The 24,847-nt window shown below is 43.6% G+C and overlaps 2 protein-coding genes across 2 annotated transcripts; one reads left to right on the top strand and one right to left on the bottom strand.

Annotated features, from left to right (window-relative positions):
• Positions 1-9,567: 9,567 nt before the first annotated feature.
• On the top strand, positions 9,568-10,782 carry LOC147991140 (protein FAR1-RELATED SEQUENCE 5-like). Its single transcript, XM_087538537.1, has 3 exons — positions 9,568-9,858; positions 9,982-10,258; positions 10,373-10,782. Exons 1-3 carry the CDS (start codon positions 9,568-9,570, stop codon positions 10,780-10,782), a joined length of 978 nt encoding a protein of 325 aa, XP_087394663.1.
• Positions 10,783-12,707: 1,925 nt separating this feature from the next.
• Positions 12,708-24,651, bottom strand: LOC147991139 (uncharacterized). Its single transcript, XM_087538536.1, has 8 exons — positions 24,634-24,651; positions 24,225-24,505; positions 23,928-24,097; positions 23,247-23,431; positions 13,642-13,722; positions 13,412-13,468; positions 12,853-13,059; positions 12,708-12,725 (listed from the first exon to the last, which is right to left on the bottom strand). The coding sequence occupies exons 1-8, from the start codon at positions 24,649-24,651 to the stop codon at positions 12,708-12,710; spliced, it is 1,017 nt and encodes a 338-aa protein (XP_087394662.1).
• Between the last annotated feature and the right edge of the window lie 196 nt (positions 24,652-24,847).

Here is a 24,847-nt window from a genome sequence, read left to right as displayed (position 1 = left end):
GGGAAACATCCAGGAAAATATCCCCGGTGTTTTGCGTTTCCGGACAGATGAACCGGAGGGGGAAAGTTGTGTGTTCGCTATGCTAGGTATGTGTGGCAGACGAATGGGCTGCGTATCCCGATTTGTCTCGTCGTTCTGAGCAACTTTCATGTAGAAAACATTTTAATCTGAGCTACGGTTTATTTTATATGATTTTCTAAAGTTTTAATCATTTTCTGATTTTAATTATTTATTTAAATCCAACATTATCCAGAATAGTGAACAATGACGCAAGCATGACATCAGAGTGATGTCAGCGGGTCAACCGGTCGGTTGACCAGTCAAACCGGACAGGTGGGTCCAGTGGGACCCACATGTCATTGTCAGGGTCATTAACAGGGGGTTTAGACTAACTAAATGGGTTAATTAGCGGGTGGGTCCCAGCAATCAGTGAGAGATTAAGGTTTTAATTAACTAATTTAATTAATTAGCAATTTATCTATTTATTTTTATTCATTTATGGTGTGGGGCCCGCATGTCATAGACACAGGGGAGCCACGTCGGCGCTATTGACTTCGGTCAACGTGGCCAGTTGGGGCCCCTAGGCCCACTGGCAGTGGCCCAGGGGTGGCCCCAGGTGTGCCAGCTCAGCGGAGCCGCCAGAGTAGCTCTGGCGAGCTCGCGCGCAGCGGCCAAACACCGGCGAGCGTCGGGATTCGCCTATGGGACACCAAATCGAGCGCCGTCTCTTGCCTTTGAACAAGGAGAGTGCCCCGCATCTATCTATGGTGTCAGAACATGCAGGGGTGGCCGAAAACAACGCCGATGACGAGCGCGGCGGACAGCCATTCGGGCGCGCACGGGGATCGCGCTACGGGGCTCCGTTTGATGCGTGTTTGGGACCGAAAAGACGAGCGCGTTGAGGCACGTCAAACGGTGGAGAGGGCTTGGCCGGAAACGGCCGGAGACAGCGGTGGCGAGCGGCGGAGCGGACACCGGAGCTCGGGCGAGTTTGATGACAGGGTTGTGGGGCACGGTTCGCTGTGGGGCTAGGTGCGTTCGAACGCACGTGACAGAGCGCGTCGAGTGGCAGTGGTCGCAAGCACGGGGGTGGCCGGGGTTGAGCGGTGCTTCGAGATCCAGCGACAGCCGGAATCGGAGCTCGACGGGGACGGAGCCAGGAGCAGCGAGAGGATGCGCTAGAGAGAGCACCGGTGTTGCGGCGTTGTAGGGAGCACGATTATGCAGTCGGACGCGAGCCGCGCGTGCGGTGACCGCGACAGCGAGCTCGACGCCGGAGCCATAGCTTGGCAATGGTGGTGCGTTGCGCACGACTAGCTACGGCACGGAAACGGAGCAAGAACGGGGAGCAGAAGGGGGTGGAGCTCACCGAGCGGCACACACGGTGGCCCTTGGTTGGTTTAGTAGCAACAGGGGATGACGAAGATGGCGGTGGTCACCGACGACGAAGAAGACGGAGACGAGCTCGATCCGCGTGATGTCGAGCCCGTCGTCTCAAGTGGCTCGGCTCAGGCGACACAGCGGAGGGCGGCGAAGCTCCGCGACATCTCGCCGGGGCTCGGTGTCGTCGGAGAGCTTGGGATCGACGGCGGCGAGCGGCGGAGGCTAACGGGCGAGTGGGGGGAACGAGGGGAGAGGGAGAGGCCAAGAGGGAGCGCGAGGTGGAGTGGGGGAGGAGACCCGAGGAGGCGCGGCGCTGGAGATCTTATCATCTCGACATGATCGGCGAGGTGGTGCCACGGAGACGCGCCCCTGTTCCTCTTGCTCATGGCACGGTCGGGGGAACAGGGCGCGGGGAACGGGGGGAGTGGGCCGATCCGGCTGGGCCGGTTTGGCTGTTGGCTAGCTGGGCCAGTTGGCCCAGGGGGTTTGGGGCGGGGTTTCTTTTTCCTTTTTCTTTTTTTTCTGTTTTGTATTTTCTTTTCAAAACAAATTACTTTTGTAAAATATACAACTTGCACCTAAATTGGTATTTTAAATTTAGGCCACTGCCACAAAAAGGTTGGCACTCCAAATATTAGTTTATATTTTTATAACTTTATAAAAGGCATTTGATTAATTGTTTTTGCTGTTGTTTTATTTGTTTTAGGGCAGTTAAGCATTTTATAAAAAGGTGGTTTCTTCACCATGTATAATTATAGTTTATTTGGCAAACCAGAACATTTTGGTTTTAATGTGTGAAAACTTTTACTGTTTGACTTTATTTTAAATTTGAATTTGAATTGGTTTTGAACTAACCCAAGATGGACTACAGTGACAGAGGTGACGTGGCATCGTTAACGTGGGATTACTGTAGCATGATTATCCGGGCGTTACACAAGGTTATATATGTGAATCCCTTAGTCCTTGTGCTGTTCTTATTATTCTAGTGCCGAAAAAGGATGGTACATCGCGTATGTGTGTTGATTGTAGAGGCATTAATAATGTTACTATTCATTATCGTCATCTTATTCCTAGGCTAGATGATATGCTTGATGAATTGAGTGGCTCTACAATATTCTCCAAAGTTGATTTGCGTAGTGGATACCATCAAATTCATATGAAATTGGGAGATGAATGGAAAACAACATTTAAAACTAAGTTTGGATTGTATGAGTGGTTAGTCATGCCTTTTGGGTTAACTAATGCACCTAGTACTTTCATGAGATTAATGAACGAAGTTTTACATGCTTTCATTGGATGATTTGTGGTAGTCTATTTTGATGATATACTAATTTATAGCAGATCTTTGGAGGAACATTTGGAACATTTACTTGCTATTTTTATTGCTCTACGTGATGCACATTTGTTTGGGAACCTTGGGAAGTGCACTTTTTGCACCGACCGAGTATCTTTTCTTGGCTGTGTTGTTACTCCACAGGGAATTGAAGTTCATAAAGCCAAGATTGAAGCTATTGAGAGTTGGCCGCAGCCCAAAACGGTCACACAAGTGAGGAGTTTTCTTGGCCTCGTTGGATTCTATAGGCGTTTTGTGAGAGATTTCAGCACCATTGCTGCACCTCTCAATGAGCTTACAAAGAAGGATGTGCCTTTTGTTTGGGGTACCGCACAGGAAGAAGCCTTCACGGTATTGAAAGATAAGTTGACACATGCTCCTTTACTCCAACTTCCTGATTTTAATAAGACTTTTGAGCTTGAATGTGATGTTAGTGGAATTGGATTAGGGGGTGTGTTATTACAAGATGGCAAGCCTGTTGCATACTTTTCTGAAAAATTGAGTGGGCCTAGTCTGAATTATTCTACTTATGATAAAGAATTATATGCTCTTGTTCGGACTTTAGAAACATGGCAACATTATTTATGGCCCAAAGAATTTGTTATACATTCTGATCATGAATCATTGAAACATATTAAAAGTCAAGGTAAACTGAATCATAGACATGCTGAATGGGTTGAATTCAATGAGACTTTCCCTTATGTCATTAAACACAAGAAGGGTAAAGAAAATAATATTGCTGATGCATTGTCTCATCGCTATACTATGCTTTCACAACTTGACTTCAAAATATTTGGTTTGGAGACCATCAAAGATCAATATGTCACTACCGCAGGATGCTGCTAATGCGACACTATAATCAGAGACCCTTCGAGAAACTGTGTGCGATGCCATAATCGCAAACGGTGCTGTATGAAAACCGTCAGAAATGTGTAAAACGTTTGTGCTAGAGGACGCATCAAACACAGTTCAGATTTTATTTGCGTGTGCGATGAAGGGCATACGGTTCAGTTCAATTAACTGTTTATGGTGAGGAGGAACAAAAGAAACAGGCAGCCAGATGAAGGCGTGTGCGATACACAGCATATGGTTCACTCGGATGAACTGTTTGTGATTAGCCAACACAAAAAACGGGCGGCCAGATGAAGGTGTGTGCGATATATAACATACGGTTCACTCAGATGAACTATTTGTGATTAGGCAAGAGAACAGAAACGGTTCAATATAACAAGATGTGTGTGATACACGGCAAACAGGTCTGTAATCAGAAATGTGTGCGAAGACCGATAATAACGCAGACGATTGCTTCTAATAAGACGTATGTGATATGATCTGTCTACACAACATCTACTGGCCATTGTGGGATGGGCGGCCATTCGGATACACCATAAGGATGTGAAGAGGCATTCCTATCAGCAAGGACCAGCTGTTCCACCAGTAGCTCATGTAAAAAAACTATCAAGTTAAGTGTGCTCAGGCTGGAGGTCCTTATTTTTTATTTTTTAACACATGTTAATTAAAGATGGTTTACCGCATTACTTTTTGACAATTTGCGATACGTGGCATACAGTTCATCCATCCGACCTATTTGTGATGGAATAGGCCGTGTGTGTTGTGGGCAAACGCTTGCTAGTATTCAACCATTTGGGATTGATGAATTCATCACTGACGGGTTCCCTAGTGTGGTCCATGTTCATCTGATCATCATCTACGACTTGTGCTAGCTCGATGCTAAGTTTCCATTAATTGATGATGTTTTATGAACATGCCACCGTTTCCCACCATTTCCTCACCTGTTTCCCGCCACCCTGCTATATTGCGCATAGGGGGCGCGCGATGCACGGAGGCGACAAGCGCAGCCTGTAGCACATCCACCTTTTCCAAGCATGCCAACCCACAAAGCATCGCCTCTGCCATCAACCTCGTCGACAAGGAAAACGAGCAGGCGCCACGGCCCGTCGAGGCCGAGGCGCTCCCCGGCAACGCGATGGACGACGCCGTGATGCGCGTCATCACCAGGGTTGAGCAGACCTTTGGCGCATGGCGCTTGAGCGTCGCGGATCAAGATAGGCATGTCAGCGCCAACAGGCTGCAGCTCACCGCACAACATGATCGATGGCGCGCCGTAGAGAAAGCTAGGCGCGTCCGTGCCGATAGGCTGTGGCTCACCGCACGGCGAGCCCATTGGAGCTTTGCAGAGCGAGAGGCACGGCGCGCCGCACAGCAAGAGCAGATCCATTGGCGCTTGCCTGCCGTCGACGCGGCATCGCAGCTGGGTACACGTCCCGTCAGTACCCCCATTCCTTGCAAGGAGTGGGCAGAGGCCCTCAGAGCCGTACTTGCACCAGAGGCCGGCCGCGCCGTACTTGCATCGGACGCCCACCGCGTCGTTCGCGTTGGTGCTGCCATTCACCTTTTCCGCGGCCCGTTGGATGCCAATGCGCTGGTCCATAGGCTCGACCGCCTCCTTGGCCCAGGTGTCCACCTGGGCGCAGTAGAGGAACATGGCCGTCGCATCCTCGAGCTGGTGATCTCCGATGAAATAGCTAACTTGGAGCTCGAGATCGCGCTCCAGATGTACCGCGAGCATGTCGACTGCTTGGACGAACACCTGCACGAGTTCAGGCAGAGCCAAGAGCTACCCTAGGCAAGAGCTGCTGGTCATGGTCTCATGGACGCGTTTTATTTTGGAAAGTCGTTTCGACGTGGATAGCTATGTACTCACAACAATCATAGTATTGCTCTGTTTCAATGTGCGTACTTTATTTTCCATTCTTATATATTCTGTTTCAATGTGTGTATATACGCTTTCCATTCTGTATATGTGGATGATAACAGCTAGATTCAAATTAGTATACAAAAATAGATAGAAAATGGAATTCATAATATATATATATATATATATATATATATTAATTGTTCATTAGATCATCACAAGATATATATATATATATAGGACAACACAATTCTAATCCCAGGATTAGAATAGTTATTTGGATCACAGCAGCCCCTATATAGGGCCCGACAGGGCCCTCCCAAACTTCCGAACTGCCGCCGGCTCGACAGGATCCACTAGATCCCGAGGCCCTCCCGACAGGATCCACTGGATCTCGAGGCCCTCCCGACAGGATCCACCTGATCCCTATCCCGAGCCGCCCCAGCCCCCTCCTCCCCTTGATCCCCCGACCTCCCCCTCCTCGCCACCGATCTTTGCCAGATCCGCCGCCTCCCTTCCTTCCCCAGCTCCTGGCCGGCCGGATCCGCCGCCTCCCCTACGTCTCCAGCTCCTGGCCGACCACTGGCGCGGGCGAGTGAGCGACGGCGGACGCCGGCGCGAGGGAGCCCGCGTCGCCTGGACGCGGCGAAGCCACCATGGACTTCAGGAAGCCGCATCCTCGTCCCATCGTCACCACCCGAAGCCTTGGCAGACCAGATGACGGCCCCGATGCAAGCTACGGCGAGCGGCGCGAACAACGGAGCAACTCCTCCGCGGAGGCGGCATCGGCTGCGCCCTCAAATTCAGCGACAAAAGTACATGAACTTCCTCCCAATTTTTCCTTTTTCTTCAATCTTGCCTTCTCTGACCTTCTTGCTTCGTGCAGATGAACTTCGCGCCCCCTGCAAGACATGGATTGCCATGGAATTCCTCTCCTACCTCCACGATGAATTGTTCTCAAGGTGGCCTATCAGCTGCTGGAAAAAGGTTGGCCGAACTTCTAGCCAGGGTATGGTTGAACTTCTTACTTTCTTTGGTTTTTTATTTGCTTACAGCCATGTGAAGTTCAGGTGGTGTGTGAGCATCAGTCCAGACTACAAACACTATAAAATCTGCCTGCATTCACATTCACATGTGGAAAAGCCATGTGAAGTTCAACTAGTAAGTGTGCTAGAGTTCAGGTTGGTATGTATCTGGTTCTGTGCAAAAAAAAATAAAAGGAAAATAGAACATGCATGTGATATCACATGAAGGTCAGGTTGGTATGCACTAGCAGTCCAACCATTCAAACTCATGAAGGTTCAGGTTTTTTAACCGTAGACAGTATTTCCCCTTTGCAAAAAAAGAAGTCCAGGTTGTGTACAGTGCTCAGTTCAGGTACATATAAGTAATCAAATATTGTAGAATTAAACAGGATGTGACGTTCATTCTGTGAAGGGTGCTCAGTTCAGGTACAAAAGTATTGGCAGATGCTCAGCTCAGTGCATAGTGTGATGGCTATCACCACTTTTATATGAGAAGTTCAGGCTGTGAATAATGCTAAGTTCAGTTACAAAGGTATAGGCAGATATAACTTGTGTGCTAATAGACATTTTATTCTTTTATGTCAGCAAGACGAGAGACGCATGAAGAAGCTTAGAAGTTCCCAGCAGCAAGTACACAATCCAAAGCCTATACGCGTTGCACCACCCCCTCAATGGGTCACACCTCAAACGCACCAACAACATTACCAACCTGCTCCAGACCAAAAATGGATGACACCCGAAACACACGAGACTTCCAAGATGCTGGGTCACAGCCCTATCCGCACAACTTTGCGCCTCCACCTAATTGGGTGACGCCGGAAATCCCTCGCAGATTCTTTGTATCCACTAGCAGACTCCCAAGCACGCCGATGGAGGAGGGGGTTAGCTCAAGTCCTGCATGTAACTCTGGAGGTTATCCTGGTGTACCTCATCAATGCCAAAGCGAAGGAACTAAACCGGATCCCAGGACAAATCCAACAGGAACACACACATGGAGGAGAGTGCTCTGCACACTACCACCGTTGGATCCTGCTGCTGCTGCTACAGGTCAGAATGGTATGGGGCATAAGGTAGATGGACTGCTTCACAAAACAAAAGAGCAAACCAAGACCAGGATCGCAATACCTCCACAACCACCTCAAGCAAAAAGGACACAAACAAGAGAGAGGCCATCTTCAGCCCTCCTTCCTCCTCGTGATCCACTCCTGCATCCTGCTATGATTCCTCCACCGTGCCCCATCCCAGAGGGACACCAGCAGACTCCGGCAGAGTTGCAATCATACATGCACGTAAGTGAAACAAAAAATATTTATATACGCATCTTGTATTATGTGCAAATTTTCTGCTCCCTCTAGGATAACAAGTTCATAAAACTGCATTTTAACGTGCTGTTTGGATTATTTTTTCTTTTTCTGCATACGCCGGATCTACCGGATTATCTAATACCAAGACTAAAGATGTGATTCAAAGATGTAGAGAAAGCAAGGGAATTTTATAACAGATACGCCAGACATGATAGTTTTGGAATCAAGAAGACTGGGGGAAATGACAACCACAAGTATTTTGTTTGCGCCTTCCAAGGGATACACACATCTTCTGTTTCAGAGGCCAACAGGAAGCAAAACAAAACATCGCAGAGGACAAGCTGCAATGCAAGAATGAAAGTGAAGGTGCAGGAGGATAAAACATGCGTGGTAGTGGACATTGAGTACAATCATAATCATGAACTCATGCAAACTGATGACATGCTCGTATTCTTGCACTCACACAAGAATTATGACCCCACTATTTTGGAGTACGTAAAGCTCCTGCAGTACCATGATGTCAAGCACACAACAATCATGTCCATCCTATCTGAAAATGAAGATGGAAGCTACTTCCTAAGCATGACCGGACGAGACCTACTAAACCAGTAAGTATTCAAACATCCACATACTGCAAAATGTAAATAGCATCCTAGGTCACAACCCTTTGAAAGAAAAAATAACAAATGCATGTTTGCATGTGATTTGCAGGAAAGCCATGAATGCAAGGAAATATGATTTGGATGATGTATTGAAACTTGTTTCATTCTTCAAGGACATGAAGGCAATCAATGATGAGTTTTTCTATGACATACAAGTGGACAAGGACAAGTCAATTAAAAACATTTTCTGGTCCAATGCAAGCTGCCGAGGAGCCTATCAAGACTTTTGCGATTGTGTAACATTTGACACAACATACAAGACCAACAGATTTCATATGCCTCTGGGAGTGTTTGTTGGAACAAACCATCACTTGTAGTCAGCGATATTTGCTGTTGCCCTTATCAGAGACGAAGATGCAAACTCATTCAAGTGGTTATTCGATACATTTGTATGGTGCATGAACAACAAGCACCCAACTTGCATTCTAACAGGTGAGTTCAAAAAAAAACTCTACAAGTTTCATCATCTTTTCAGTCCATGGCTCTGTATTGGGTACATTAGTTTTCTCTAAAAAATAATGTAAAGCAAGCAGTTCAACCATTGTTAGCACAGAAGTCTAGCTAAACAATACAAGCAAGCAAAAATATCTGTCACATATTTAGAAAAAAATTAGTTATGGATGTGAAGTTCAAATACAGGAATCATAGAAGTTCAAGGACAAAAGCTGTAAGAAAAATATATGTAACATGTTCAGAAAAATATAGTTATTTATGTGAAGTTCAAGCACTGGTACCACAGAAGTTCAACAACACTCCTATAAGAAATTTTTTGAGTGTGACACTACTAGTTAGTCCTACTACTACCTGTGAAGTTCAAGCACTGGTACCACAGAAGTTCAGCAACACTCCTGTAAGAAAAAAATACATGTGACATTCTTAGATAGCCATACTGCTAGATGTGAAGTTCAAGTACTTGTACAACATAAGTTCACCGTCAGTGCAAAAAAGAAGCAAGTTTCATTTTTTTAATTCATGCAGACCAGTGCCCATCGATGGAGAAAGCTATACCACAATCATTTCCAAACACCGTCCACAAGCTATGCCATTGGCACATCATGAAGAAGTACAGGGAATACCCCGCGTTGCTGTACAAAAAGTATAAAAGATCAAAGAGGATTTCACATCTATATTAAACTGGCCGCTGATGCCAACGGAGTTTGAAGATGCCTGGGCTGAACTCGTGCACAAGTACAACCTGGAGAACGACCAGATGATGATGCAGCTCTGGAGTGATAGGAAGATGTGGATTTCAGCATATTACAAGAACATTTTATGTGCTAGAATGACTTCCACACAACGAAGCAAGAGCATGAACCACGTCCTCAAGAAAGGTTTTGTCAAGGGGACCCAGAACCTACACAAGTTTGCTAGGCGGGTCAATGCTTGCATACAAACTCAGATGCAGAAGGAGAACAAGCAAACAATGACCAGCATGGTACGATGACAAAAAAACACCCCAATCATGTTCTGTTTACCTTCAACATGTGCACTTTGAATTTTAAAAAAATGAAACCCATGACTTTGCTATGACTAATATCTTACTTTTTGACATGTGCAGACCAATCCTGTGACAAAAACAACTTACGGCTACGAGGAAGACATGTCTATCAAGTACACGAGAGCCGTGTACACCGAGATGAGGAATAGGATGAGAAAAGCCACGCTATTTCACGCAAAGCGTACAACAGAGCCCACTAAGTACCTTGTGTACTACCACAACAAGTCTGGCCATGATGATGAAGAAAGATTTTCCTGGTCAAAGCATGAATTCCAGGTTGTAGCTGACCCAGAGAATGAAATATACGAGTGTGAATGCAAGCTCTGGACACACACAGGTGAGTGAAAAAACAAACTCATTAAATAGCTAGACTAGTAGTATCATATCAAAATTTATGAAACTCATTGCTGGCTCACAAACTATGTATTCTGTATTCATCACAAAAATGCAGGCCTGTTCTGCCTTCACATCATGAACATACTGGACTACCTCAAGCCTGACAAATTTCCAAACAAGTATATCCTCAAACGGTACACAAAGACTACAAAATCACAACCAACCTTTGATACAAGGGACTACAACACAACCGCATCGGATGGCAGCTCAAGGCTATCGAAGCAAGACATCTTGCTGCAGCTGAATTTGATGGTTAACAAGAAAGAGATGAGATGTGACCAGCAATATGACAGAGCCTACTATGTTCTCAAGAGGCTCGCGGAAGAGCTTGATGCAATACATTCAGTAAATCAAGTAGATGCTGACGAAAGGATGGCTGAAGAGGACGCTGAAATTGAAGATGACCTTCATTATTATGCAGCTGAAATGCTCAACGCCGCCGCTGAAGCCAACCGATGCAACTAGGGTGATGGCCAATCAATGGAGCAGCGACAGCAAGAGACGATGAAACTGCTGCTGTATTTTGAAACAAAGGGTAGGAAGAAAATTACTGCAGCAAAGAAAAGTGACAAGAGAGCTCAAATAAAGGCACCACCAGCAGGAAGAGTCGTCGTGCTCGATGAGAATGGAGTGCCACTTGGACACATGAAATGTAGTGTGTGCAAGCAGGTTGCGGGACGCAACAAGCTGACCTGTCCAACACTCTTGGAAAGAAACAATGATGAGGAGGTCAAGCAACCCAAATCTCAAAAATAGCAGCCCAAAGTTATGGAACAAAAGAATGGACCACACCCAAAGAAAGCAAGTAGCATACTTTGTAGCATATGCAAGGAGTATGAACCACATAATGCAAGAACATGCCCGAAGCGAGCAGATGCTGAAAAGACAAGCAAAAAGACAGAGAAGAAACATAAAGCAAAACCTAGAGCCATCAAAAAGAAAGTGGTGGAAGATGAAGAGGAAGACGAAGATGAAGACACCATTGAAGAAGAGGAAGACGAAGAGGAAGATGAAGACGATGATGAAGAGGAAGAGGAAGAGGACGATGAATAGGAAGAGGTACATGTCAAGTAAAAATCTCTACCACCAAAGCCTAGGAGGAGCGCAAGGTTGATGAACAGTTAGAATAGGTCAATTAACACAATGCAAACTTATGTCATGTCAATGTGCAGAAAAATATTATGTCATGCCCTTTTTTTGAACTTTCAAAGAAATTATACACTAGAAGTCCTGGTAAATATACACTGTGAAGTTCAAGTAAGATTACAGTGGAAGTTCTGGTATATTATGAGAGGAAGTGTTGTGCTGGTCATGTATTGCATGAAAGTGCAAGCAAGAACAAAAATGAAAAAAAATACACTGTGAAGTTCAAGTAAGATTACAGTGGAAGTTCTGGTATGTTATGAGAGGAAGTATTGTGCTGGTGCTGCTTGCATGAAAGTGCAAGCAAGAACAAAAATGAAAAACATACACTGTGAAGTTCAAGAAGATTACTGCAGAAGTCCTGGTATATTATGGCAGGAGGTGTTGGTGTTGTATTCCATAAAAGAGCAACCAACAAATAATCATACATTTTTGAAGTTCAGGTCAGCTTACAGAAGAAGTTCTGGTATATAAAATCGATGTAGGAAAAATATACTTAAAAAATAAAGTTTCGCCGCATAAACTAAGGTTAGCAAAGCCTAAGACAACGCGTTCAAATGTGAAGTTCTTCTTGGATACGTGCATAAGTTCATGTACAATGCCGACAAAAGATAAAAGAAACGTCAAGAATATTTTTGCACAAAGTTACAGCTGAAATACATTCGCACTTGAAAAAACACAAATAAACAAATATAGATTCAATGCAAAAGCATACATATTGGTTGGGTTGAAAATTACCAATACATTACACGACACAGAATATCCTATCCATCTGAAACCAGCAGCCCAGCCACATCTCAAAAGCAGAAGTTCAAGTCAACGATCATATGTTGGGGACCAAAAATTAAACAACACAAAAAAATCAAGCAGTTCAGCCATAACCAAGGGAGAAGTTCAGGTACATCTGTTGGGGCAAAAACATGCAACACACGGATACTGAAAACAATCCAGTACATTGAAATTCACAAAGCCAAATCATTCTTCACACGAAATACATTTTATCGACAATATCATAAGTAAATAGTGCTGCACCTATAGATACACAAATCACTAAAACATTCTTACAAACCAAATCTTTACGGGATTGTTCCAATCATTATCAAACCTAAAAATCTGCATGAAATCAAATCTACAATGAAACTAATGCTTCGAATTCATGGGCCAAAGGACTGGATATCTTTAGGGAGCTCTGAACGAATGACTTCATTCTTCTCGCTAAACATCAGAGTGTGCATGAACTCAGCCTTCTAGTCATCTGCAGCAGCCTGCAAACAAAGAAAATGAAACGATGGTTTAGTAACGGATAACTAAAACCAAAAGCAGGAGCGTCTCCGCAAAAACACACAAGAAAAATGAGAAGGATGATCAGACAAGAACAAGGACGGAACATACTTCCACATCACCAAAATCTTCAACAATATCATTGCCATCATATGAAGAGCAGAACTTCATGGCAAAGAAACCACAATCATTATTCTTCTGCTTCGAAACATCGATAAAAGTCGGCCTCTTGGCAATAGTCACCCAGTTAGGCTGCTTGCTCGCTTTGTAGGCAGCCTTGCCATACACCTCCTCGAGCAACCCAACAAATCTCTTGATCTGCCAGAAATAACAAAATAAGATGAAGTCAAAAACATGTTAACCAAAATAGTTAAGTTCAGGTACATAAAAAGCAACACTTGCATAAGATCCAGCTAAACAAAATGGTAGAAGTTCAACTTCCAAATCATAGTCAGTTCAAGCAGTATTACCAAAAAACAGAGATAACAACATATTTTGTCAACACAAGGCATAATAAACTTCGTGTCAAACAAGAGAATGTGAAAGGAGGTTCAGGCTAAGAAACACTCATGATATTTTGGCAGTCCCCGTGGAAACTCGTTCACGACGTTTCCATATTAGCATAATAAAGTGAATCAAGGATGTCAATGCTCCCACGATATCTATTCACCACATACACACTGTAGTGCGCCATTGTGCCAATTGGCTTGAATAGTATCAAGAAAACCTGCCAAGAATGAAAGGACCGGTGAACACAAACTATAAAAGCATATGTACTAAAGAACCGGTATGAACAAAAACTTCTTGACAAACTTAGCAAAAGGATGCACATGAAATTAAAAAAAAAGAGTTATGAAAACCTAACCAGCTTTCGTTAAGAAGGTCTTCTTCCTTGCGAACAAACATTGGGAGGAGACCAGCAGATTTTTTTGCATCAAACTTTGGAACTGCTGCAGCGTAGAAATCATACTCCAGGCAGTACTGTGCATTCACAAAAACACAATTAAAAACACCTCCCAAATGCCACTACAACAAAACCAATGCAAAAAAGGGAGATAGGGGTGCAAAGAACTAAAACATATATGAAGTAGGGACTAAGAACAACCCTGTCAGTGTTGGGGAACGTAGTAATTTCAAAAAAATTCCTACGCACACGCAAGATCATGGTGATGCATAGCAACGAGAGGGGAGAGTGTAATCTACGTACCCTCGTAGACCGACAGCGGAAGCATTAGCACAACGCGGTTGATGTAGTCGTACGTCTTCACGGCCCGACCGATCAAGCACCGAAACTACGACACCTCCAAGTTTTAGCACACGTTCAGCTCGATGACGATCCCCCGACTCCGATCCAGCAAAGTGTCGGGCAAGAGTTCCGTCAGCATGATGGCGTGGTGACGATCTTGATGTTCTGCCGTCGCAGGGCTTCGCCTAAGCACCGCTACAATATTATCGAGGATTATGGTGGAAGGGGGCACCGCACACGGCTAAGAAAATGATCACGTGGATCAACTTGTGTGTCTATGGGGTGCCCCCTGCCCCCGTATATAAAGGAGTGGAGGAGGGGAGGGCCGGCCCTCTCTATGGCGCGCCCTAGGGGAGTCCTACTCCCACCGGGAGTAGGATTCCCCCTTTCCTAGTCCAACTAGGAGTCCTTCCAAGTAGTGGGAGTAGGAGACAAGGAAGGGGAAGGGAGAAGGGAAGGAAGGAGGGGGCGCAGCCCCTCCCCCTAGTCCAATTCGGACTAGGCCTTGGGGGGGGCGCGCGGCCTGCCCTAGGCAGCCCCTCTCTCTTTCCCGTATGGCCCAATAAGGCCCAATACTTCTCCCAGCGAATTCCCGTAACTCTCCGGCACTCCGAAAAATATCCGAATCACTCGGAACCTTTCCGAAGTCCGAATATAGTCGTCCAATATATCGATCTTTACGTCTCAACCATTTCAAGGCTCTTGTTCATGTCCCCGATCTCATCCGGGACTCCGAACTCCTTCGGTACATCAAAACTCATAAACTCATAATATAACTGTCATCGAAACCTTAAGCATGCGGACCCTACAGGTTCGAGAACAATGTAGACATGACCGAGACACGTCTCCGGTCAATAACCAATAGCGGAACCTAGATGCTCATATTGGCTCCCACATATTCTACGAAGATCTTTATCGGTCAGACCGCATAACAACATACGTTGTTCCCTTTGTCATCGGTATGTTACTTCCCGAGATTCGATCGTCGGTATCTCAATACCTAGTTCAATCTCGTTACCGGCAAGTCTCTTTACTCGTTCTATAATACATCATCTCGCAACTAACTCATTAGTTGCATTGCTTGCAAGGCTTAAGTGATGTGCATTACCGAGAGGGCCCAGAGATACCTCTCCGACAATCGGAGTGACAAATCCTAATCTTGAAATACGCCAACCCAACATGTACCTTTGGACACACCTCTAGAGCTCCTTTATAATCACCCAGTTACGTTGTGACGTTTGGTAGCACACAAAGTGTTCCTCCGGTAAACGGGAGTTGCATAATCTCATAGTCATAGGAACATGTATAAGTCATGAAGAAAGCAATAGCAACATACTAAACGATCGAGTGCTAAGCTAATGGAATGGGTCATGTCAATCACATCATTCTTCTAATGATGTGATCCCGTTAATCAAATAACAACTCTTTTGTTCATGGTTAGGAAACATAACCATCTTCGATTAACGAGCTAGTCAAGTAGAGGCATACTAGTGACACTCTGTTTGTCTATGTATTCACACATGTATCATGTTTCCGGTTAATACAATTCTAGCATGAATAATAAACATTTATCATGATATAAGGAAATAAATAATAACTTTATTATTGCCTCTAGGGCATATTTCCTCCAGTCTCCCACTTGCACTAGAGTCAATAATCTAGTTCACATCGCCATGTGATTCAACACTAATAATTCACATCACCACGTGATTAACACCCATAGTTCACATCATCATGTGACCTATACCCAAAGGGTTTACTAGAGTCAGTAATCTAGTTCACATCGTTTATGTGATTAACACCCAAAGACTACTAAGGTGTGATCATGTTGTGCTTGTGAGATTATTTTAGTCAACGGGTCTGTCACATACAGATCCGTAAGTATTTTGCGAATTCTATGTCTACAATGCTCTGCACGGAGCTACTCTAGCTAATTGCTCCCACTTTCAATATGTATCTAGATCGAGACTTAGAGTCATCCAGATCTGTGTCAAAACTTGCATCGACGTAACTTTTTATGACGAACCTTTTTTCACCTTCATAATTGAGAAATATTTCCTTATTCCACTAAGGATAATTTTTACCGCTGTCCAGTGATCTACTCTTAGATCACTATTGTACTCCCTTTCTTAACACAGTGTAGGGTATACAATAGATCTGGTACACAGCATGGCATACTTTATAGAACCTATGGCTGAGGCATAGGGAATGACTTTCATTCTCTTTCTATCTTCTGCCGTGGTCGGGCTTTGAGTCTTACTCAATTTCACACCTTGTAACACATCCAAGAACTCTTTCTTTGACTGTTCCATTTTTGAACTACTTCAAAATATTGTCAAGGTATGTACTCATTGAAAAAAAACTTATCAAGCGTCTTGATCTATCTCTATAGATCTTGATGCTTAATATGTAAGCAGCTTCACCGAGGTCTTTCTTTGAAAAACTTCTTTCAAAACACTCCTTTATGCTTTGCAGAATAATTCTACATTATTTCCGATCAACAATATGTCATTCACATATACTTATCAGAAATGCTGTAGTGCTCCCACTCACTTTCTTGTAAATATAGCCTTTCCCGCAAGTCTGTATAAAACTATATGCTTTGATCATCTCATCAAAGTGCATATTCCAACTCCGAGATGCTTGCACCAGTCCATAGATGGATCGCTGGAGCTTGCACATTTTGTTAGCACCTTTAGGATTGACAAAAACTTCTGGTTACATCATATACAACTCTTCTTCCAGAAATCCATTCAGGAATGCAGTTTTGACATCCATTTGCCAGATTTCATAAAATGCGGCAATTGCTAACATGATTCGGACAGACTTAAGCATAGATACGAGTGAGAAACTCTCATCGTAGTCAACACCTTGAACTTGTCGAAAACCTTTTTGCGACAATTCTATCTTTGTAGATAGTAACACTACTATCAGCGTCCGTATTCCTCTTGAAGACCCATTTAATCTCAATGGCTCGCCGATCATTGGGCAAGTCAATCAAAGTCCATACTTTGTTTTCATACATGGATCTCATCTCAGATTTCATGGCCTCAAGCCATTTCGCGGAATCTGGGCTCATCATCGCTTCCTCATAGTTCGTAGGCTCGTCATGGTCAAGTAACATGACCTCCAGAACTGGATTACCGTACCACTCTGGTGCGGATCTCACTCTGGTTTACCTACGAGGTTCGGTAGCAACTTGATCTGAAGTTACATGATCATCATCATTAGCTTCCTCACTAATTGGTGTAGTAGTCACAGGAACATATTTCTGTGATGAACTACTTTCCAATAAGGGAGCAGGTACAGTTACCTCATCAAGTTCTACTTTCCTCCCACTCACTTCTTTCGAGAGAAACTCCTTCTCTAGAAAGGATCCATTCTCAGCAATGAATAACTTGCCTTCGGATCTGTGATAGAAGGTGTACCCAACAGTCTCCTTTGGGTATCCTATGAAGACATATTTCTCCGATTTGGGTTTGAGCTTATCAGGATGAAACTTTTTCATATAAGCATCGCAACCTCAAACTTTAACAAACGACAAATTTGGTTTCTTGCCAAACCACAGTTCATACGGTGCCGTCTCAATGGATTTAGATGGTGCCCTTTTTAACGTGAATGTAGCTGTCTCTAATGCATAACCCCAAAACGATAGCGGTAAATCTGTAAGAGACATCATAGATCGCACCATATCTAATAAAGTACGGTTATGACGTTCGAACACACCATTACATTGTGGTGTTCCAGGTGGCGTGAGTAGTGAAACTATTTCACATTGTTTTAACTGAAGGCCAAACTCGTAACTCAAATATTTTACTTCTAAGATCATATCGTAGAAACTTTATTTTCTTGTCACGATGATTTTCCACTTCACTCTGAAATACTTTGAACTTTTCAGACTTATGTTTCATCAAGTAGATATACTCATATCTGCTTAAATCGTCTGTGAAGGTCAGAAAATAATGATACTTGTCACGAGCTTTAATATTCATCGGACCACATACATCAGTATGTATGATTTCCAACAAAATTGTTCCTCGCTCTATTGTTCTAGAGAACGGCGTTTTAGTCATCTTGACCATGAGGCATGGTTCGCAAGCATCAAGTGATTCATAATCAAGTGATTCCAAAAACCCATCAGCATGGAGTTTCTTCATGCGCTTTACACCAATATGACCTAAACGGCAGTGCCACAAATAAGTTGCACTATCATTATTAACTTTGCATGTTTTGGTTTCAATATTATGAATATGTGTATCACTACGATCGAGATCCAACGAACCATTTTCATTGGGTGTGTAACCATATAAGGTTTTATTCATGTAAACAGAACAACAATTTATTCTCTTACTTAAATGAATAACCGTATTGCAATAAACATGATCAAATCATATTTATGCTCAACGCAAACACCAAATAACACTTATTTAGGTTCAACACTAATCCCGAAAGTATAGGGAGTGTGCGATGATGATCATATCAATCTTGGAACTACTTCAAACACACATCATCACTTCACCCTTAACTAGTCTCTGTTTATTCTGCAACTCCCATTTCGAGTTACTAATCTTAGCAATTGAACTAGTATCTAATACTGAGGGGTTGCTATAAACACTAGTAAAGTACACATCAATAACATGTATATCAAATATACTTATGTTCACTTTGCCATCCTTCTTATCCGCCAATCACTTGGGGTAGTTCCGCTTCTAGTGACCAGTCCCTTTGCAGTAGAAGCACTTAGTCTTAGGCTTAGGACCAGACTTGGGCTTCTTCACTTGAGCAGCAACTTGCTTGTTGTTTTTCTTGAAGTTCCCCTTTTTCCGCTTGCCCTTTTCTTGAAACTAGTGATCTTGTCAACCATCAACACTTGATGCTCTTTCTTTATTTCTACCTTCATTGATTTCATCATCATGAAAAGCCTGGGAGTCGTTTTTGTCATCCCTTGCATACTATAGTTCATCACGAAGTTCTACTAACTTGGTGATGGTGACTAGAGAATTCTGTTAATCACTATCTTATCTGGAAGATTAACTCCCACTTGATTCAAGCGATTGTAGTACCCAGACAATCTAAGCACATGCTCACTAGTTGAGCGATTCTCCTCCATCTTTTAGCTATAGAACTTGTTGGAGACTTCATATCTCTCAACTCGGGTATTTGCTTGAAATATTAACTTCAACTCCTGGAACATCTCATATGGTCCATGACGTTCAAAACGTCTTTGAAGTCCCGATTCTAAGCCGTTAAGCATGGTGCACTAAACTATCAAGTAGTCATCATATTGAGCTAGCCAAACATTCATAACGTCTACATCTGCTCCTGCAATAGGTCTGTCACCTAGCGGTGCATCAAGGACATAATTCTTGTGTGCAGCAATGAGGATAAACCTTAGATCACGGATCCAATCTTCATCATTGCTACTAACATCTTTCAACACAATTTTCTCTAGGAACATATCAAAATAAACACAAGGAAGCAACAACGCGAGCTATTGATCTACAACATGATTTGCAAAATACTACCAGGACTAAGTTCATGATAAATTTAAGTTCAATTAATCATATTACTTAAGAACTCCCACTTAGATAGACATCCCTCTAATCCTCTAAGTGATCACGTGATCCAAATCAACTAAACCATGTCCGATCATCACGTGAGATGGAGTAGTTTCATTGGTGAACATCACTATGTTGATCATATCTACTATATGATTCACGCTCGACCTTTCGGTCTCCGTGTTCCGAGGCCATATCTGTATATGCTTGGCTCGTCAAGTATAACCTGAGTATTCCGCGTGTGCAACTATTTTGCACCCGTTGTATTTGAACGTAGAGCCTATCACACCCGATCATCATGTGGTGTCTCAGCACGAAGAACTTTCGCAACGGTGCATACTCAGGGAGAACACTTCTTGATAATTAGCGAGAGATCATCTTAAAATGCTACCGTCAATCAAAGCAAGATAAGATGTATAAAAGATAAACATCACATGCAATCAAAATATGTGACATGATATGGCCATCATCATCTTGTGCCTTTGATCTCTATCTCCAAAGTATCGTCATGATTTCCATCGTCACCGGCATGACACCATGATCTCCATCATCTTGATCTATATCAATGTGTCGTTACATGGTCGTCTCGCCAACAATTGCTCTTGCAACTATTGCTATCGCATAGCGATAAAGTAAAGCAATTATTTGGCGCTTGCATCTTATGCAATAGAGAGACAACCATAAGGATTTTGCCAGTTGCCGATAACTTCAACAAAACATGATCATCTTATACAACAACTTATATCTCATCATGTCTTGACCATATCACATAACAACATGCCCTGCAAAAACAAGTTAGACGTCCTCTACTTTGTTGTTGCAAGTTTTACGTGGCTGCTACGGGCTTAGCAAGAACCAATCTTACCTACGCATCAAAACCAGAACGATAGTTTGTCAAGTTGGTGATGTTTTAACCTTTGCAAGGACCGGGCGTAGCCACACTCGGTTCAACTAAAGTTGGAGAAACTGACACCCGCCAGCCACCTGTGTGCAAAGCACGTCGGTAGAACCAGTCTCGCGTAAGCGTACGCGTAATGTCGGTCCGGGCCGCTTCATCCAACAATACCGCCGAACCAAAGTATGACATGCTGGTAAGCAGTATGACTTATATCGCCCACAACTCACTTGTGTTCTACTCGTGCACAACATCAATGCATAAAACCTAGGCTCTGATACCACTGTTGGGGAACGTAGTAATTTAAAAAAAATTCCTACGCACACGCAAGATCATGGTGATGCATAGCAACGAGAGGGGAGAGTGTAATCTATGTACCCTCGTAGACTGACAGCGGAAGCGTTAGCACAACGCGGTTGATGTAGTCGTACGTCTTCACGGCCCGACCGATCAAGCACCGAAACTACGGCACCTCCAAGTTTTAGCACACGTTCAGCTCGATGACGATCCCCGGACTCCGATCCAGCAAAGTGTCGGGGAAGAGTTCTGTCAGCACGATGGCGTGGTGACGATCTTGATGGTCTACCGTCGCAGGGCTTCGCCTAAGCACCGCTACAATATTATCGAGGATTATGGTGGAAGGGGGCACCGCACACGGCTAAGAAAACGATCACGTGGATCAACTTGTGTGTCTATGGGGTGCCCCCTGCCCCCGTATATAAAGGAGTGGAGGAGGGGAGGGCCGGCCCTCTCTATGGCGCGCCCTAGGGGAGTCCTAGTCCCACCGGGAGTAGGATTCCCCCTTTCCTAGTCCAACTAGGAGTCCTTCCAAGTAGTAGGAGTAGGAGACAAGGAAGGGGAAGGGAGAAGGGAAGGAAGGAGGGGGCGCAGCCCCTCCCCCTAGTCCAATTCGGACTAGGCCTTGGGGGGGCGCACGGCCTGCCCTAGGCAGCCCCTCTCTCTTTCCCGTATGGCCCAATAAGGCCCAATACTTCTCCCAGCGAATTCCCGTAACTCTCCGGCACTCCGAAAAATATCCGAATCACTCGGAACCTTTCCGAAGTCCGAATATAGTCGTCCAATATATCGATCTTTACGTCTCAACCATTTCAAGGCTCCTGTTCATGTCCCCGATCTCATCCGGGACTCCGAACTCCTTCGGTACATCAAAACTCATAAACTCATAATATAACTGTCATCGAAACCTTAAGCATGCGGACCCTACAGGTTCGAGAACAATGTAGACATGACCGAGACACGTCTCCGGTCAATAACCAATAGCGGAACCTAGATGCTCATATTGGCTCCCACATATTCTACGAAGATCTTTATCGGTCAGACCGCATAACAACATACGTTGTTCCCTTTGTCATCGGTATGTTACTTGCCCGAGATTCGATCGTCGGTATCTCAATACCTAGTTCAATCTCGTTACTAGCAAGTCTCTTTACTCGTTCCGTAATACATCATCTCGCAACTAACTCATTAGTTGCATTGCTTGCAAGGCTTAAGTGATGTGCATTACCGAGAGGGCCCAGAGATACCTCTCCGACAATCGGAGTGACAAATCCTAATCTTGAAATACGCCAACCCAACATGTACCTTTGGAGACACCTGTAGAGCTCCTTTATAATCACCCAGTTACGTTGTGACGTTTGGTAGCACACAAAGTGTTCCTCCGGTAAACGGGAGTTGCATAATCTCATAGTCATAGGAACATGTATAAGTCATGAAGAAAGCAATAGCAACATACTAAACGATTGAGTGCTAAGCTAATGGAATGGGTCATGTCAATCACATCATTCTTCTAATGATGTGATCCCATTAATCAAATAACAACTCTTTTGTTCATGGTTAGGAAACATAACCATCTTCGATTAACGAGCTAGTCAAGTAGAGGCATACTAGTGACACTCTGTTTGTCTATGTATTCACACATGTATCATGTTTCCGGTTAATACAATTCTAGCATGAATAATAAACATTTATCATGATATAAGGAAATAAATAATAACTTTATTATTGCCTCTAGGGCATATTTCCTTCAGTCAGCACTAGTGTATATCTTAGAGGTCTCCGGATTATCCTTCCACAAATTTATGAGAATTCATTATGTCTCCTTCCATCTGCTTCCCTTCACCAAAAGGAGTATAAAGGACACGTCCTGTGAGGTCAATCACATTCGCAGGGATGGTAAACATGAAGTAGATTGTCCTGCAGAATACAAAAGGTTGGTAAAAAATATATTAGAAGTTCAGATACAACTACAAAGAGAAGTTCAGATACTATAACTCAAAAAGCAAGAGGAGACATAAAACAGAAGTTCAGATACTTCAACAACGGCAGTTCAGACAATATAACAACAAAAGTTCAGACACTATAACTCCAAGGCAAGGGAGAAAATGAATAGAAGTCCACATACTACAACAACAAAAGTTCAGACACAGAGTAGCATCTCTAGCAGCAACAAAGTTAAGAAGAAGAAAACTCACTCAGAATACTTCTCCAGACCCTCTTCACTAAGCACATATTGTTTCAACTTCCAGGCCTCGGATAGATGAGGGTAACTATATTTTTCTAGGGGAGCGACAGGACAACGCCACTTCAAAGGCAATCTTGATGCTCTCTTGGAGGAAGTAATGTTGCTAGACTCAACTGTCGGTTTCCTCCTGGTGATGACAGCATTCTTCCCACCTCTACTAGCAACAGTACTAGCGGCACATTTAACATTCTTCGGGTAAGCAATCTTCTCAAAATCATCATCAGACGAAATAAGTTCTGCTTCGGCTGCTTCGACTGCACCAACCTTCCTGGAGCAAGGGATTTTTGGAGTACCACGAATACCACCATCCCGCTTCCCCAACTTGGAAGGAATAAGGGTTCGAGGTCTATCATCTTCTATCGGAGCTGTACTCATCGATTCCTCCCTAGGCTGGTATTCCTGTGACCCGAGGAATGAGTAGTGGTAATCACTCAAGTCCAATGGATCCACTGTCAAAGAAAAAGGAAGAGAAAACATCACCATTAAAATACAAACTGAAGTTCAGGAACAACACAATGTGCAGTCCAACTAATAAAGATGACATGGTTACTACTCAAGCTGACCTAAAAAAAATTAGTTGCAGTAAAAAACTAAATGAAGTTCAGGCACAACCAAAGGCACGGTTCAACATAAACCGATGAACTAGAAATCATTCAACTACAACTAACAAAACCATAGAAAGGCATCATCTCTGAAGTTCAATTAGAAAAGAAAATGCTCATGTCCAAGTAAGCAATGGAAGGAAAGAAATTACTGAAACAAAACACACAAGCAAAAATAAAAAAGATAGAAATGAAGTTCATGTACAAAGAAAATGCTCCTCTCCTTGTGAAACCATCTGCCCAGCCAGATCTCAAGCAGAAGTCCAAGTTCAGAGAAAAATATGAAGTTCAGGTAGAATAAGAGATGCAGTGCAGGTAAGTAGTCCAAGTTCCAAATACTTACATGTGTAGTAGCCAAACAGAGCTTGGAAGTTTGTTTCAAACAGGTTAGAAGAAGTGATTGAGTACAACCACGTCTTCCTGATATCCGCGATATTCTCATGGGAATAATTTGCAAGAACCCCGTCATGATATGAATTAACATTCGTAAGCATGAAGAATCCGCAGTCGATACTGACATCAAACGCAGTAAAAGAATAGTGTTAGAACAGAAAAAGAAAGCCAACGAATAAAACACGTCGCAGCTTAAGTACAACTACAGTTAAACAGATGTGATAAAGAGAAAAAGTGGAACTCATACTTGTTTTGCTGCTGGGGCACGTCAATCCAATCCAGAGCGAAATGGTCGATGGTAAGAGGACTGAAGGGTGTCTCCCTGTCGTTGCTGGCATCCTTCCAAAGCCTCTTGATGTTGTCGGTCATCCGCCGAAACAGGCGTACCGCACATTCATCGCCTGGTCCATAATAGGAGTTGAGAAGCTGGAACCTTGAATTCTTCAGGTCAAGAAATATCGAAACCCAATGACCAACACCACCCATGGAAGCAGGAATCTCAGGCGGGTCAAAAGTGGGGAAAACAACCTGAAGCATCATAAACACACGAATCATTTAAAAATGAGAATTAATATCAAATGGTACAAAGAAAAAATAAAACAAATATTAACACAGTGGACCGCACTGCAAAACTAATACAGAGGCAAAGAACATACCGAATCATGTGCATCCATGCTATCTGGACCACTCGCCATGAAGTACTTCCTCACACGGGAATCAAATTGACCTCTGAAAATCTTGTCCTAAAATAATGCAGACAACACAAACATATGAAAAAAAATACAAAAATGAGACAAACAAGTTTTAACTAAAATGGTAAGGAACAAAACAAAAAAGAAATCACTATATGGTTGACTTACACAAACCCAA

This window comes from Triticum urartu, chromosome 1A, assembly GCF_056163025.1.
Source record: "Triticum urartu cultivar PI428250 chromosome 1A, HENAU_Tu73, whole genome shotgun sequence".
NCBI lineage: Eukaryota > Viridiplantae > Streptophyta > Magnoliopsida > Poales > Poaceae > Triticum > Triticum urartu.
This window is presented reverse-complemented; position numbering and strand designations above follow the sequence as displayed.

Bases quoted from the DNA above. Each gene is read 5' to 3' on its own strand.
- LOC147991139 (XM_087538536.1), bottom strand. The intron at 13,469-13,641 runs GTTCGCAAGGAA...CATTCTTGGCAG, and splicing joins CTGGTCTCCTCCCAATGTTT to GTTTTCTTGATACTATTCAA. The intron at 13,060-13,411 runs GTGAATAGATAT...TATTTCTGGCAG, and splicing joins CGCACTACAGTGTGTATGTG to ATCAAGAGATTTGTTGGGTT.
- LOC147991140 (XM_087538537.1), top strand. From the start codon at position 9,568: ATGCCAACGGAGTTTGAAGATGCCTGGGCTGAACTCGTGCACAAGTAC. The intron at 9,859-9,981 runs GTACGATGACAA...TGACATGTGCAG, and splicing joins AGCAAACAATGACCAGCATG to ACCAATCCTGTGACAAAAAC. The intron at 10,259-10,372 runs GTGAGTGAAAAA...ACAAAAATGCAG, and splicing joins CAAGCTCTGGACACACACAG to GCCTGTTCTGCCTTCACATC.